At 39.7% G+C, this 14637-nt stretch overlaps 1 protein-coding gene across 3 annotated transcripts in view; it reads left to right on the top strand.

Moving 5' to 3' along the window:
- Positions 1–1195: 1195 nt before the first annotated feature.
- skic3 (SKI3 subunit of superkiller complex) overlaps positions 1196–14637 on the top strand; it is a 244054-nt gene continuing 230612 nt past the window's right edge. Inside the window, exons 1-5 of one of the 3 annotated variants that reach the window (XR_012365143.1) lie at positions 1196–1717; positions 1919–2012; positions 2207–2350; positions 4278–4369; positions 4456–4531. Coding sequence is in view for 2 of the 3 variants with exons in the window: in XM_073860218.1 (XP_073716319.1) it covers positions 1923–2012; positions 2207–2350; positions 4278–4369; positions 4456–4531 (402 nt within the window). In the remaining variant the exon portion in view is untranslated. Of the gene's footprint in view, positions 1718–1885; positions 2013–2206; positions 2351–4277; positions 4370–4455; positions 4532–14637 lie in introns of all 3 variants that reach the window. The other 2 variants (XM_073860218.1, XM_073860219.1) reach the window with 2 other exon arrangements.

Below are 14637 nucleotides of genomic sequence, written 5' to 3'. Positions count from 1 at the left end.
CACGCACGCACGCACATTTTCCCTGGCGCTAAAAAGAGTTTCCAGTCAGGTTTACGGTCGGTGCACTGAAGTTGGGATATTTCAGCCCCGGAGTTTTGCTCAGTCGGTCTATTTGCACAGTAATATGTATAGATTAATGAGCATAGGAAGGAAGAGGTTATGTTAACAAGATTAAGGCTTGGTCATTCAGGATTAAATGCCACATTAGCTTTAGTAGGAGTGCATGAGAGTGGTGTATGTGAGTTTTGTAAGGAAAAAGAAACAGTAGAACATGTAATGTGTCATTGTAGGAAATATATTCAGGAGAGAACACAATTAATCTGAGTAATAATGGACAAATGGATTTAGATGTGGGGTATACATTAGGAGTGAAAGTTAATAGAGATAGCTTAGGGTAGGGTGTTAATGGAATTCATATATAGTACAGAAATAAATTATAGGATTTAAAATTGTTTAAGGGCAGTTTGATTTGGCAGGGTTCTGTTTATGGGCTGGAGGAGCTGGAGACGCAGCGTCAGCTTATACCGGAATTCTTTTTTTTATCAATACGAAATGAGGAAATAGATCATATGGAACAGTAGGTGGCGGTATGTGCTCAGTTCACCAGTCCGCCAGAAAACGATAGAAGAATAAGAAGATAGGGTTCACACATTAGATATATAGGCTGCGTCCGAAAACTCTAAATTGCTGCCTTCTGAGGCAGCTTTCCAAGGCAGCAAGGCATCAAGGCATGTCCGAATTCAATGTTTGGTTTACTTCCTGTCTCCTGAGATACCTATGCGTGGACGTACATTAAGAATGTGATTGGTCGAGTCCGGTCGAGTTCGAAAAAATAAAATGGCGGCCAAGGACGCGACTGGACCACCAATTTAGTGTAAATAAGGGTATATTTGTACTTTTTACACCTTTTAATTGCATTTCTAGCGAGAAATTAGTATTGTAGTTTTCAAATATGTGATTAGTTATCACAAAGGCGCCCTCTGTTTAAATTTCAAACACGCTGCCTTAGAAGTGTGTCCGAAAGTCTTTCTCTGAGCTACCTTCATGCCTCCGAAGTCATTTCCTCATGAGGCAGCGAGGCAACGAGTCACTGCCTTGAGTTTTCGGACGCAGCATATACACTAGGTGTTGCCTTGTGGCAAAACCGCCGCCATCTTAGAACAGGGGTCTCGTCATTGGAAGTATCTAGGTAAAACGGCTATCTCCGCCTGTATTTCGAATTCATGGACGATGCCGGACTTTTGTGCGGCGTATGGATGTAAGGGCTACTAGCACTATGCATTACAGTTAGAAAAAGTAAATTTTCATAAAATCAAAACTTTTATTTTTTCCTGGACTAAATGCTAAATACCTGTCTGACTGTTGAAACGAACCAAAAGAAAACCAAGAAAATCACGTTCATGACGATTTATGGTGATTTTATTTCTGTTACATCATTGCCTACAATGACGCTGATGCGGGGTTCCCCTGTTTCAAGATGGCGGCTCTAGTTGACGCATTCGGTCCAATGAACTGCTGTAGCCAAGGCGACATCTAGTGTACATATCTATGGGTTTCACACTCCAGTATAGTAGGTGACGGTAATGCACCTTAACGTTGGATGCCACTCGCCATAAAACATAAGAAGAAGAAGAAGAACAACAACAAAGAAGAAGAAGAGGAGGAAGAAGAAGAACTGTGTCTGTGCCCCACTCGCTGAATTAACGCAATCTTTGCCGTATGTACCTTTTCTGACGTTTTAGAAAAATAAAGTTTATCCGTACATTAGTATGGTAATATGACAAATATTTGGTGTTTTTTTATCTGTTTTCGGCTTACCTTATTTCACAAGTCTTTATCTGAATGTCACATTACTTCTACAAACGTCTTTTATTGCTGCCGCTAGGCCTGTCTCTTTGTCTTTGTCTTTTTTAAATAGGGAAATGTCCAGAAAAGAAGTAAAAACTGAGCTTAAACGTGCAAGAGACGCAATTAAAAATAAGGAGTTTAAAGAAGTTTTAAAACATTGTAAGGTGAGTGTTGTAAGGCAAGAATGGCTTTTTCTCTATTTTGTTTACGAGAGATCTGCATCTCAACATTTCTGTTAGTGTTTTGTTATCAGAAAATTTTTTGCATGCGTGGGGAAGTAAAACGTTTCTATAAGCAGTATTAACTGTACAAATAATAACTCTGTAGGATTGTAATCTGTAATGTTTCTTTACTCCAGGATGTTCTCAAGCTTGATAAGAATAACTACAATGCATGGGTGTTCATTGGAGTGGCGGCCTCAGAGCTGCAGCAGCCTGATCAGGCCCTGGCAGCCTACAGGAAAGCAACTGAACTTGAGCCAGAACAACTGCTGGCATGGCAGGTATATGACATTAAATGCACATTCCTTAGAATTAAAAAGTTAATTACAATGTAGTGTTGATTCATGACATCTAGACTCCAGTCTTGATTGTATTTTATCATTTGCTCAGATTAGTGGGTGCTTCTCAATTCTTATTTGTGCCTACTCATTTCCTTTCCTTGCTTTCTTTTCTTGTGTCTTAGCTCCACCCTCCTAGGATGCAAGCGAACAAAGCATTAATTGAAATGGCATATCATCACTCTCTGTATAATGTCAATTCTGGATTGTCAAATTCAAATTGCATTAAAAACCCAAAATATTTTAATAAGAAAAGTTAAGTTAAATACAGACTTCAGTTAGAGATTATATTTAGCCTTACTACACCGCATTCCAAATTATTATGCACATGCCGTTTTTGTTTATTTTTCCAATACAGCCAGTAAAAAAGTGTGCATTATCTTAAAAAAGCAATGTATTTCTTATAACAATTTATATTTGGTGGACCTAAACAGAAATCATTGAACTATTATAAGAGTGTTGCATTATGGGACGTGGGCGCCATATTTAGAGGGTCATTAAATTGTGGGTGTGTCAAGCTAAAACTATGTAAAGTTGAAGAAGAACGGAAGAAATTGAGAAGTTTGAAAGAAGGAGAAGGGACCCTATCGGGAGAAACTAAGTGCTACTGCCAAAAAACTTTATTTGGACAAATAAACAAAAAAGATCCATATGATTTAGAAGCCCAAGACTGGATTACGGATCCAGACGCACTCCCTCCGCTCACATATCTGGTCAATTACCTTGGTTTTGGATTGAGTGCATAAACTTTGCAGGAGTTTAAGAGCTATAAATTCCTTCAAGCTCATAGTAAGATGACAATTCTTCTTTCAGACTTTTATGACGGTTGGCAAACCAGCTAAAAGAAATATGCTTTTTACTGACAATTTATTAATACCTACGTATCTAAATGATTCTATAAAAAAATTCTTCGTTGTATTCTGTGCAGTGAATCAACACATGTTCATAAGATGGCACTTCTGTTTTTGGCCATCTTCTGATATTAAAACAAACAAAATGCTAAATATTCAGCTAACGTTATGTTATTTTAAAGAGTCACAAGCAGTGGGTTTATGCAATTGCATTTAATAAAAAAGATTTGTTATAATCGTCAAAATTGTCTAAAGATTTATTTTTATAACTCATGTTGATCAGAAATGAATGAATACATAATTTACATTTACAAATTAGTTTGACAGTGTTAGCATAAAAACAAGACAATTGAAGTGGTTCTGCTTTTATTAATCACAAATTACTAAATGACTGAAAATGCAGAGGTCACACTCTCGCTGATGCAGGGATTTTTTTGAAAAGTAAAAGTTTTTCTCCTGATTGCGGTAGGCAAACCACGCAATCCGACGTCTTTTCGTCAGCTCCTCCACCGGCTTCCCTTGTTGTTTTTCCACGAATAAAAGCTGAAAAAACATATTCCGTTGTTCAGTTTCCTCCCTGAACGATCGTGTGACCTGCTATGGCAGTTCTTGATCGAGCAATACTGACCAAACATATTGAAGTTTATTAAAATCTCAACAGAAAATACAAAAACAACCTCAAACACACAAACTCAAATACAGCAGGATAGGACGCGATCCTGCAAATATGGCGGATTACCCATAATGCAACACGGCGTGACATCAACTCCACATTCCCTATCGCTCATGACTCCTCAAGAAGCCTCCTCACTCTTTGTTCGTAACCTCCTTGTAGGACATCTCAATTCTTTAATTGTACCGCACGATGGTGGAGCTTGAACGGTTTCCAGGTTGTAGGATGTAGGACGTTGGAGCGATGAGGCGAGGAAGCATATTGAGAAGCACCCAGTGTGTTTAGTCATGCTAACAATGTGAAATGAAACAAACAGCATTTGAATATTTGTGCATTTTCTTCATAGGGTTTAGCAAATCTGTATGATAAAAGCAACCAAGCAGATTCCAAAGCTGAGCTGTTAAAGGTTTATCAGACGCTTTGCACATTGTATGAAATGTAAGTAAAGTGGTCATGATGATATTTTAATTGATCATGATGATGATGCAGTTTTTCAGAATTTTTGGCTTTCTCTGTATTTACAGGTCAGACAAAACAAAGTGGTTGGAAGTCAGCAAGAAACTGGTGGAAATCTATCAGTCAGAAAATAATTATTTACAGGTAACTTTTTCTATTAGAAAACAGGATTTGTCAGTGTTTCCTCTACAATACTTTCCATATGTGGCGGCAGGGTGGGGAAACCCCTTCCATGGTGGTTAAAACTCCCCACCCAAGAATCGCGCACACCAGGGCCACTGCTGGCCAAGTAGGTGCCCTAAGCGGATTTGTACTGTGGATAAATCACACGTCAGTGTCATTGTCAGCACAGCGTCATTTAAACAATTGAAGCTACAAGATATAAATTGGTACATTATTATAATTTATTTAAATCAGGTAGATGAGTTGGTGGTGTCCGCAGCCAAAGCTTTACATTTTTACATGCTTGTCAACTGACCTGAAAGTGATGCATGGGTTTTATTTTGGACTTTATTCCGGGGTGTGATTCTTCCAGATTATTCCGCAATTACGGCTTTTCCAACCTGAAAATGAGGCTTTCTTGAATCATGCAAATAATTTTTTTGTGTGTGTGTGTGTGTGTGTGTGTGTGGGGGGGGGGGGGGGTTTGCAAGGCACCGTTATAAATTACCTCATATCACTCCTCAAGTAGTCTGTGATGGAACTTCATTCAAAGCAGAGCTCACCAAAGAGCCTGCAGTCGGATCTCCTGCGTGTGGTGTTGCAAGAATGAATGTACTCGAAGTCAAATAAAATTACAAGTAAAATCATCCACAGTCCACACCCCTTTCTCGATAATGTTCTGATACAAAGATATAAGGCTTTATTCGGTTGCTAGGGTACTGTAGTCGGTTGCTAGGGAAAAAATTGGAATGTGATTACACTCCGAGTCACAAGTCAAACGGTCCAACCACTGTGTCTCTATGATGTTCTGATGCAGAGATAAGGCTTTGTTTATTCTGTTGCTAGGGTGCTTATATTTGGTTGCTAGGGGCGTGGCTTTGGAGTGGCCAATAGAGACAGAGCGCAGTTATGCAAATGTAAAAACCACGCCCACCGGGGGGGAAATCAATCCAACCGTCTCCATTGACTTTGTATTGCGAGAAGCCGCCTCCGTGTCATTTCTGGCTTATAACAAAAACCTGAATAATGCCTAAAAGCTGCTGTGTGACAATATGTACAGCTAACAAGCCCAAGGACCCAGAAATAAGTTTTTATAAGCTGTCGAGCCGTAAAACCCAGTCTTTAAGGAGAATAAAGTGGATCGCCGACTACGTTTCCCCCTAGTGGACGCAGTTCTACTAATAGAAGTACTATGAAAAGTTGCCTGTATCCATTTTTGTGTCTTTAAACGCTCGTTTTTTGGTGTCGACAGCTTAAAAAAAATTATTAACAGATTAAAATCAAAAAAACAATAATACCTAAAAGCTGCTGTGTGACAAGGTGTACATCTAACACGCCAAAAAAAAAAAAATAAATACGTTTTTATAAGCTGTCGACTTCAAAAAAACGAGCGTTTAGACACAGAAATGGAAACAGGCAACTTTTCTCCTATTAGTAAAACTGCGTCCAATAGGGGGAAACGTAGTCGGCGATCCACTTTATTCTCCTTGAAGACTGGTTTTTACGGCTCGACAGCTCACAAAAACTCATTTCTGGTTTCTTTGGCTTGCCAGCTGCACACACTGTCACAAAGCAGCTTTTAGGCATTATTCAGTTTTTTGTTATAAGCCAGAAATGACAAGGAGGCGGCCTCTTGCAATACAAAGTCAATGGAGACCGTTGGATTGCTTTCCCCCCCGGTGGGCGTGGTTTTCAGGTTATGACGCGCTGCACTCTGTCTCTATGATGAGACCAGTGATTACACAGCGGCAATTTCTTCTGGCATCCCTCTTTTCACCATTTCCTCTGTCACTACAAATTTCTTCCTCTGTGCAGTTTTTGATAGTTGAACTTGGGCCTGAGCCCGGCCTTCAGGGGCAGTATAAAAATAAGCCACTAAAAATAAGTGACGGAACAGGTATGTGCAACACTCAAATCTCATGCGCACTATTCTCATGTAGCCAGACCTTCAATACTGAAGGTCTGGTGTTTTTCGCTGCTTTTTCTGGACATTTCACTGGCCATTATTATCCACGTGAACACGACTGATTCTCTTCCTCAATGGAAGGTCAGAGCTTTGTTTTCCAGGGGCCGAAACTAATCGCCACAATCGCGTCTCCTGGAAATCCAGTTTATTTCAACCAATCAAAGACGACTTTGACATTCTAACAGGGTTTCCAGAAAAGTGTACGAAAAACATCAGATGTTTAGCCAACAGTCTGTGGGCGTGACGTCTGAGGCTGAGACTACATGCGCACTAGCACCAGCCAAACCCCCCCCCCCCCCCTCCGGTTTGTATAAACATTTAAAGCTGAAACCGGTCCACGCTGTAAAAAAGGTTGGGGACCCCTCATCTATATGCAGGGGTGCACATAACTAGTGCACATGTGGGATTAAGATAAGAAAGGTGCTTTTGCGTACCAACGTTGCTAAAATTTTGTTACATAGGTACCTAATTTAACAAGAAATGCAACATGGGAATTTCTCTGTTCATCATTGGTAAGAAAATTATTAGAAAACATGTTAAAATTAATGTGGTGTTAGCAGCAAACTGTCACTGGCCCGAATGGCTAATTCAAATATTTAAGCACGAAAAGATGTGAAACAGTTCTTAATACTTTACTCATGCTTTGTTTGATAAGTGTTGTTTGCGTGCACAAGTGCAGCCCAAGCAAATAATAATGACCGCTCACAAATGCCAACTGAGTTTGTTTTCTTGCACTTAGCAGGCATTTTAACACAAAATTATCTGATTATAGTAGTACACAGTCTTACACATTAAATGAATATAAACAGTTGAGAAATTAAATGCATCTAACAATATATTGGGTTTGTGCACTTTATACACTCTAAAAACTCTAATACTTCTGACCTATCAAGGGTTAAAAACAACCCTGCATTTTCAGAGTGTACAAACGTGATGCTGTTTTTAATGTTAATCAAACTTTGAACAAAGAATATCATATTTTCCTTGTCTTGACATGTCTTTGTAATATTACAAAGATGTATTTCAATTTACACAGTAAAGACTAGGGATGATCTGATCAATCATCCACCGAACGGTATCGGATGATAATAGCATTAAATGACTCGAACGGTACTCACTAAATTTGCCGATCTCATGAACCTAACTTTCTGTTTAATTTTGTCATCATAGGGATCCTGAATGCGGCTGCAATTAGAGACAATTTTTTTATGTAGTGCGAGCATTGTTATAACCCATTGCTCATGTGCGACGTGCAGATTTGTATTCCTCTCTCTGCTTTTACAGATATACGTGTATTTTCTATGAGGACGCGCTCCGGTCAACAGTGTGACACGTCTTTATTTCCCCATCAAACAGCGTATACAACTTTAACTTAAATTTGTCTCACAGCTGGTCTTGTATGCGTACACCAGCCGCGCACACACAGCAGCCTGTCATCAGTGCACGTGTACTGAGCGATCTCTCTCACATCTTAAAGTTGCAGTAACATCTCTCAATAAAATCATTCTCTCCTCTTGACTAAGGAACTGCTATACTTCATATGAATGCATGTATATTTAATTCATACAGGAAAGACTGTGACGTGTTTTATTTTCATTACTTTTAAGAGACATAAACCTTTTTAAAGAGATATTAAATATCTCTTTGCAGAAGAAATTTCTTGTGCTTATTTATGTGATTCTCTATTAAAACAATAATATATCTAAATATAGCTGCAAGCAGCAACTCGGGGTCAAGCACCTTCAGCGCAATAATGAGCACCCAAAGCAAGCACAGCAAGCACACAATATTAAATATCTCTTTGCAGAAGCAAATCACAGCAAGCTCACAAAGCACAGCAAGCACAGCGGGCTCACAAAGCACAGCGGGCTCACAAAGCACAGCGGGCTCACAAAGCACAGCGGGCTCACAAAGCACAGCGGGCTCACAAAGCACAGCGGGCTCACAAAGCACAGCGGGCTCACAAAGCACACAAAGCACAGCAAGCACCATAAAGTGGATGCGCCACTCAGTTGACACAGTTCATGAGGCAGCAGAAAAAGATTAGATATCTGCAATGATTGACATATGTCAATCACCAAAGATGCAGAAATGACACAGCAGAAGCAGAAATAACTGAAATACAATGTACATTAGCTCAAGTGAAATTGAAAACAAGCAGATCAATATAGCTGCAAGCAGCGATGCCGGGGTCAAGCCGAAAAGGGCACCGAATGAAGTATTGGTTGATGACCGTCATGATTTAAGATTTAAGAAGTTTTCAGTAGATTAAGGCAAATATAGCCATTTTTCAAATCTTGAGTGCTGTGTAGAAACAATGGGTTTTGCCTCAGGTCACGTTTGTGATGACACCCACCAAATTTAATATACATATGATTAAGCAATGTTGAGATATAGCCTCAAATGACTTGACCACTAGGGGGCACTGCACTAAAACAATAGATGGTGCCTCAGGTCACGATTGTGAAGACACCCACCAAATTTGGTGTACATATGATTAAGCAATGTGGAGATATAGCCTCAAATGACTTGACCACTAGGGGGCACTGCATCGAAACAATAGATGGTTCCTCAGGTCATGATTGTGATGACATCCACCAAATTTGATATACATACGATTAAGCAATGTTGAGATATAGCCTCAAATGACTTGACCACAAGGGGGCACTGCCCCGAAACAACAGATGGTGCCTCAGGTCATGATTGTGATGACACCCACCAAATTTGATATACATAGCATTAAGCAATGTTGATATATCTCCTCAAATGACTTGACCACTAGGAGGCACTGCACCGATACAATAGATGGTGCATCAGGTCATGATTGTGATGACACCCACCAAATTTGGTGTACATATGATTAAGCAATGTGGAGATATGGCCTCAAATGACTTGACCACTAGGTGGCACTGCACCGAAACAATAGATGATGCCTTGGGTCATGATTGTGATGACACCCACAAAATTTGATATACATATGATTAAGCAATGTTGAAATATAGCCTCAAATGACTTGACCACTGGGGGCACTGCACCGAAACAATATGGTGCCTCAGGTCATGATTGTGATGACAAATCCAAATTTGGTGTACATACGATAAAGTGATCTGGAGATAAAGCCTCAAAACTCTTAACCAGTAGGAGCACTGAAAAGTTTACAAGGGCTTTCAAAAAATGTCACTGATGAACTAGGTGGTGCAGTAACAAAACATTCCATACACCCTCAGTTCATGACATTTCCAAGTTGTGAAACATTCACCTATACATACAGTGTCAGCCACACAAGAGCCATCCAGCTCATCGGGAGCATTTGGGCTTAGATGTCTCACTCATGGACACCTCAACACTTGGTCAGGTGGAGCTGGGGTTTGAACCACCAACCTTCCGATTTGTGGACAACCTACACTAACCACTGAACCACTGCCAATACTCACATCAATGTGCAAAACCTTTGCGAAGATATAGCCTCAAATCCATTTTCGTGCTCGCCATTATATTTGTTGATGTGCTATACAACAACTGACAAAAACTTTTTCTCTAGAGTCTAGATTGTGTGTACCAAATCCAAGCCAATCAAACGAACGCTGTAGGAGGAGTTTTGAAAAAGTTGGTATGCTTTGTTATTGAAAATGGCAGACAGAAAACGTTTTGATATCATTTGACTCGGCATGCCTCAAGGAATCTAACAATAGCACTTTCATGAATTTAGACTAAATTTCGCAGTAGTTATAAGCAAAAAAAAATCACTTTTCAATGACTGTTATGACATATAACTCATGGACATCTTGACACTTGGTCAGGTAGAGCTGGGGTTTGAACCACCAACCTTCCGATTTGTAGACAACCACCACTAACCCCTGAACCACTGACCCACTGCCAATGTGCAAAACTTTTGCGAAGATATAGCCGCAAATCCATTGTGGCATGCTCATCAACATGCTCAAACTAGGTGGCGCTGTACCGAAACTGTGCACGCACCCTCAGGTCATGACTGCCATCAAAACTACCAAATCTCATGTGAATATGTTTAACTTTGGCGAAGATACTGCCTCAAATCCGTTTGTTCCCACTCTGCGTAAAATTTGTTGACGCGGTGTACGGAAACGGATTGGCGGATCGACACGAATTCCATAACTTTTTGCCATGAGTGTCTCTAGATGCTACACACCCATTCTTTACGCAAATTGGACAAAAGCTCTAGGACGAGTTCGAAAAAGTAGGTTTTACAAACAATTCAAAATATCGAAATAATTAGCATGACGGAAATGATGTCATATTGTGCAATCGAATTGGCATGAGCCAAGGAATCAGAAGAAACAAGAATTGCGTTTCTATGACGTACGGGTCAGCAGTTATAACCAAAAATGTAAGTGAAAATTTGGACTGTTGGTGGCGCTATCGGGTTTGACATAGACACTCCAAATTTGGTGTGGGGACTATTTGGAATGTCCTCTTTGAGTGTGCCAAATTTCATAACTTTCCTACAAAAAAAGTTAAAATTCAAAATGGCCGACCCCCAAAATGGCCGACCGAAAACCTTTTGGTATCGTTTGACTCGGCATGCCTCAAGGAATCTAACAATAGCACTTTTATAATTTTAGACTCAAGTTTGCAGTAGTTATAAGCAAAAATAGCCATTTTTCAAATCTCGTGAACACTAGGTGGCGCTGTGACGAAACTGGGCATGAACCCTCAGGTCGTGACTACCATCAAAACTACCAAGTTTCGTATGAATACGCTTAACTTTGGTGAAAATACAGCCTCAAATCCGTTTTTTCGCGCTCTACGTAAAATTCATTGACGCGTTATATGGTAACGGATTGGTGAATCAACACGAATTCCATAACTTTTTGCCATGAGTGTCTATAGATCCTACACACACATTCTTTAAGCAAATTGGACAAAAGCTCTAGGACGAGTTCGAAAAAGTAGGTTTTACAAACAATTCAAAATATCGAAATAATTAGCATAACGGAAATGACGTCATATGGTGCAATCGAATCGGCATGAGCCAAGGAATCAGAAGAAGCAAGAGTTGCGTTTCTATGACGTACGGGTCAGCAGTTATAACCAAAAATGTAAGTGAAAATTTGGACTGTTGGTGGCGCTATTGGGTTTGACATAGACACTCCAAATTTGGAGTGGTGACTTTTTCGAATGTCCTCTATGAGTGTGCCAAATTTCATAACTTTCCTACGTACGGTTCTATGGGCTGCCATAGACGCAATGGCGGAAGAAGAAGAATAATAGATAATAATAATAATAATAATAATAATAAGAAAACTAACAATCCCAATAGGGGTCTCGCCCATTCTGGGCTTGACCCCTAATTATGTATAGTAATGCTATACAATGTAATATACAGTCACATTAATTTACTGTGATAAATAGACAACGTCACAGGCACGGTCACCTTTGGAGTGGTATTTCTAAGAAAGAGAACATAATATCAAAAATCTGTTCAGTCATTTCTGTGCTGATTGCTTCAAACATTATACGAGCAGAACCTGGCAAAAAATAAACAAAATTTGTAAAAGGAGTAGCGAAAAAATCATCTACCATATGCTTTACAATAACACATGAACAGAATGTTGGAAAATGACAAATGAGGTATCGTTACAACCAGCATAAACCAGTGAATACAATTTCACAAAGAAATTAATATCAGACAAAGTATTCCGAAGTTATAAGCAGTTCCATAAGAACTGTTATAGTTTATTACCCCTAGGTGGCGCTGTACTCTGACTTCCCAGGTACCTTCAGGACATCATGTCAAAGCTCCTTACCAATTTTTGCGTGGATATCTCGAATAGTTCAAAAAATATAACAATTTATGTGAAATTTCAAAATGGCGGACAGGCGGTTTGGTCAAACCCAGCATAATACACATCCACAATAAGCAATCCAAAGCCATCAAGATCATAATTTTCTGACAAACAGTTCAGAAGTTATGGGCAAAAATAGCCTATTTTAATATCTCATGACCCATAGGTGGCGCTGTCGCCAGATTTGATATGGACCAAGTTCATGGTCCACATGAAGTGTACCAAATTTCATTTCGATTGATCAACGAATGACTGAGGTACAGCTTCAGAACCATTTTTGCGTCAACCTCGTTAAGATCACGCATTTATTACTTTTGAATAAAGATAAATATTCAAATTCTGTTCAGTCATTTCTATGCAGCTCAGTCCGAAGATCACCTGTGACAAACTTCATAACAATTTAACCAAATTTGAATGAGGAGTAGCGAAAAAACAAAAAACTGTACATTTCAAAATGGCTGCTACTGTAATGGGAGGAGTCTTACTGTAATGTATTAAAAGCAATTAATGAATTAATGTGAGAAGAACAATCACGTATACTAAGTAAAATTTTCATAGTTCAAATTTATCACCAGTTATAACAGTTCGAACATTAAATTTTTGATCTGCTGGTGGCGCTATAGAGTTACTGCCCATTTTTGGTCACATGACTATTTAGGACCACCACTACAACTGTGCCAAATTTCATCATTCTATTACTTACGGTTCATAGGGCTGCCATAGACTCCCATTGGACAAGAGTAAGCAGAAATATAGCTGCAAGCAGCAACTCGGGGCCAAGCACCTTCAGCGCAATAATGAGCACCCAAAGCAAGCACAGCAAGCACACAAAACACAGCAAGCTCACAAATCACAGCAAGCTCACAAAGCACAGCAAGCACACAAAGCACAGCAAACACACAAATCAGAGCAGGCACACAAAGCACAGCAAGCTCACAAAGCACAGCAAGCTCACAAAGCACAACCAGCACACAAAGCAGAGCAAGCACACAAATCACAGCAAGCTCACAAAGCACAGCAAGCACACAAAGCACAGCAAGCACACAAAGCACAGCAAGAACACAAAGCACAGCAATTACACAAATCACAGCAGGCACACAAAGCACAGCAAGCTCACAAAGCACAGCAAGCACACAAAGCACAGCAAGCACACAAAGCACAGCAAGCACACAAAACACAGCAAGCACACAAAGCACAGCAAGCACACAAAGCACAGCAAGAACCAGCACAATGCAGAGCAACAACAGCAAACATGGAAAAATAGAACACATGTGAACTACAGACAGGTTGAGAAGAATTGATGAGGAAGAACAAAACGTCATGACTCAGGTGGGATTCGAACCCAGGAACTCAGAATCTCAATGCATGTGGTTTAACTAGATGCGCCACTCAGTTGACACAGTTCATGAGGCAGCAGACAAGAGATTAGAGAGCTGAAAGGATTAACATATGTTAATCACCAAAGATGCAGGAAAGACACAGCAGAAGCACCACAATGCAGAGCAACAACAGCAAACATGGAAAAATAGAACACATGTGAACTACAGACAGGTTGAGAAGAATTGATGAGGAAGAACAAAACATCATGACTCAGGTGGGATTCGAACCCAGGAACTCAGAATCTCAATGCATGTGGTTTAACTAGATGCGCCACTCAGTTGACACAGTTCATGAGACAGCAGAAAAAGATTAGATATCTGCAAGGATTGACATATGTCAATCACCAAAGATGCAGAATTGACACAGCAGAAGTAGAAATAACATAAATACAATGTGCATGAGTTCAAGTGAAATTGAAGACAAGCAGATCATTATGTATAGTAATGCTATACAATGTAATATACAGTCATATTATTTTACCTATGGCAAATAGACAACGTCACAGGCACGGTCAACTTTGGAGTGGTATTTCTAAAAAGAGAACAGAATATCAAAAATCTGTTCAGTCATTTCTGTGCGGATTGCTCCAAACATTATACGAGCAGAACCTGGCAAAAAATAAACAAAATTTGTAAAAGGAGTAGCGGAAAAATCATCTACCAAATGCTTTACAATAATACATGAACAGAATTTTGGAAAATGACAAATGAGGTATCGTTGCAACCGGCATAAACCAGTGAATACAATTTCAGAAAGAAATTCATATCAGACAAAGTATTCCGAAGTTATAAGCAGTTCCATAAGAACTGTTATAGTTTATTACCCCTAGGTGGCGCTGTACTCTGACTTCCCAGGTACCTTCAGGACATCATGTCAAAGCTCCTTACCACTTTTTGCACGGATATGTGCAATAGTTC

This window comes from Misgurnus anguillicaudatus, chromosome 22, assembly GCF_027580225.2.
Source record: "Misgurnus anguillicaudatus chromosome 22, ASM2758022v2, whole genome shotgun sequence".
NCBI classification, from domain to species: Eukaryota; Metazoa; Chordata; class Actinopteri; order Cypriniformes; family Cobitidae; genus Misgurnus; species Misgurnus anguillicaudatus.
This window is presented reverse-complemented; position numbering and strand designations above follow the sequence as displayed.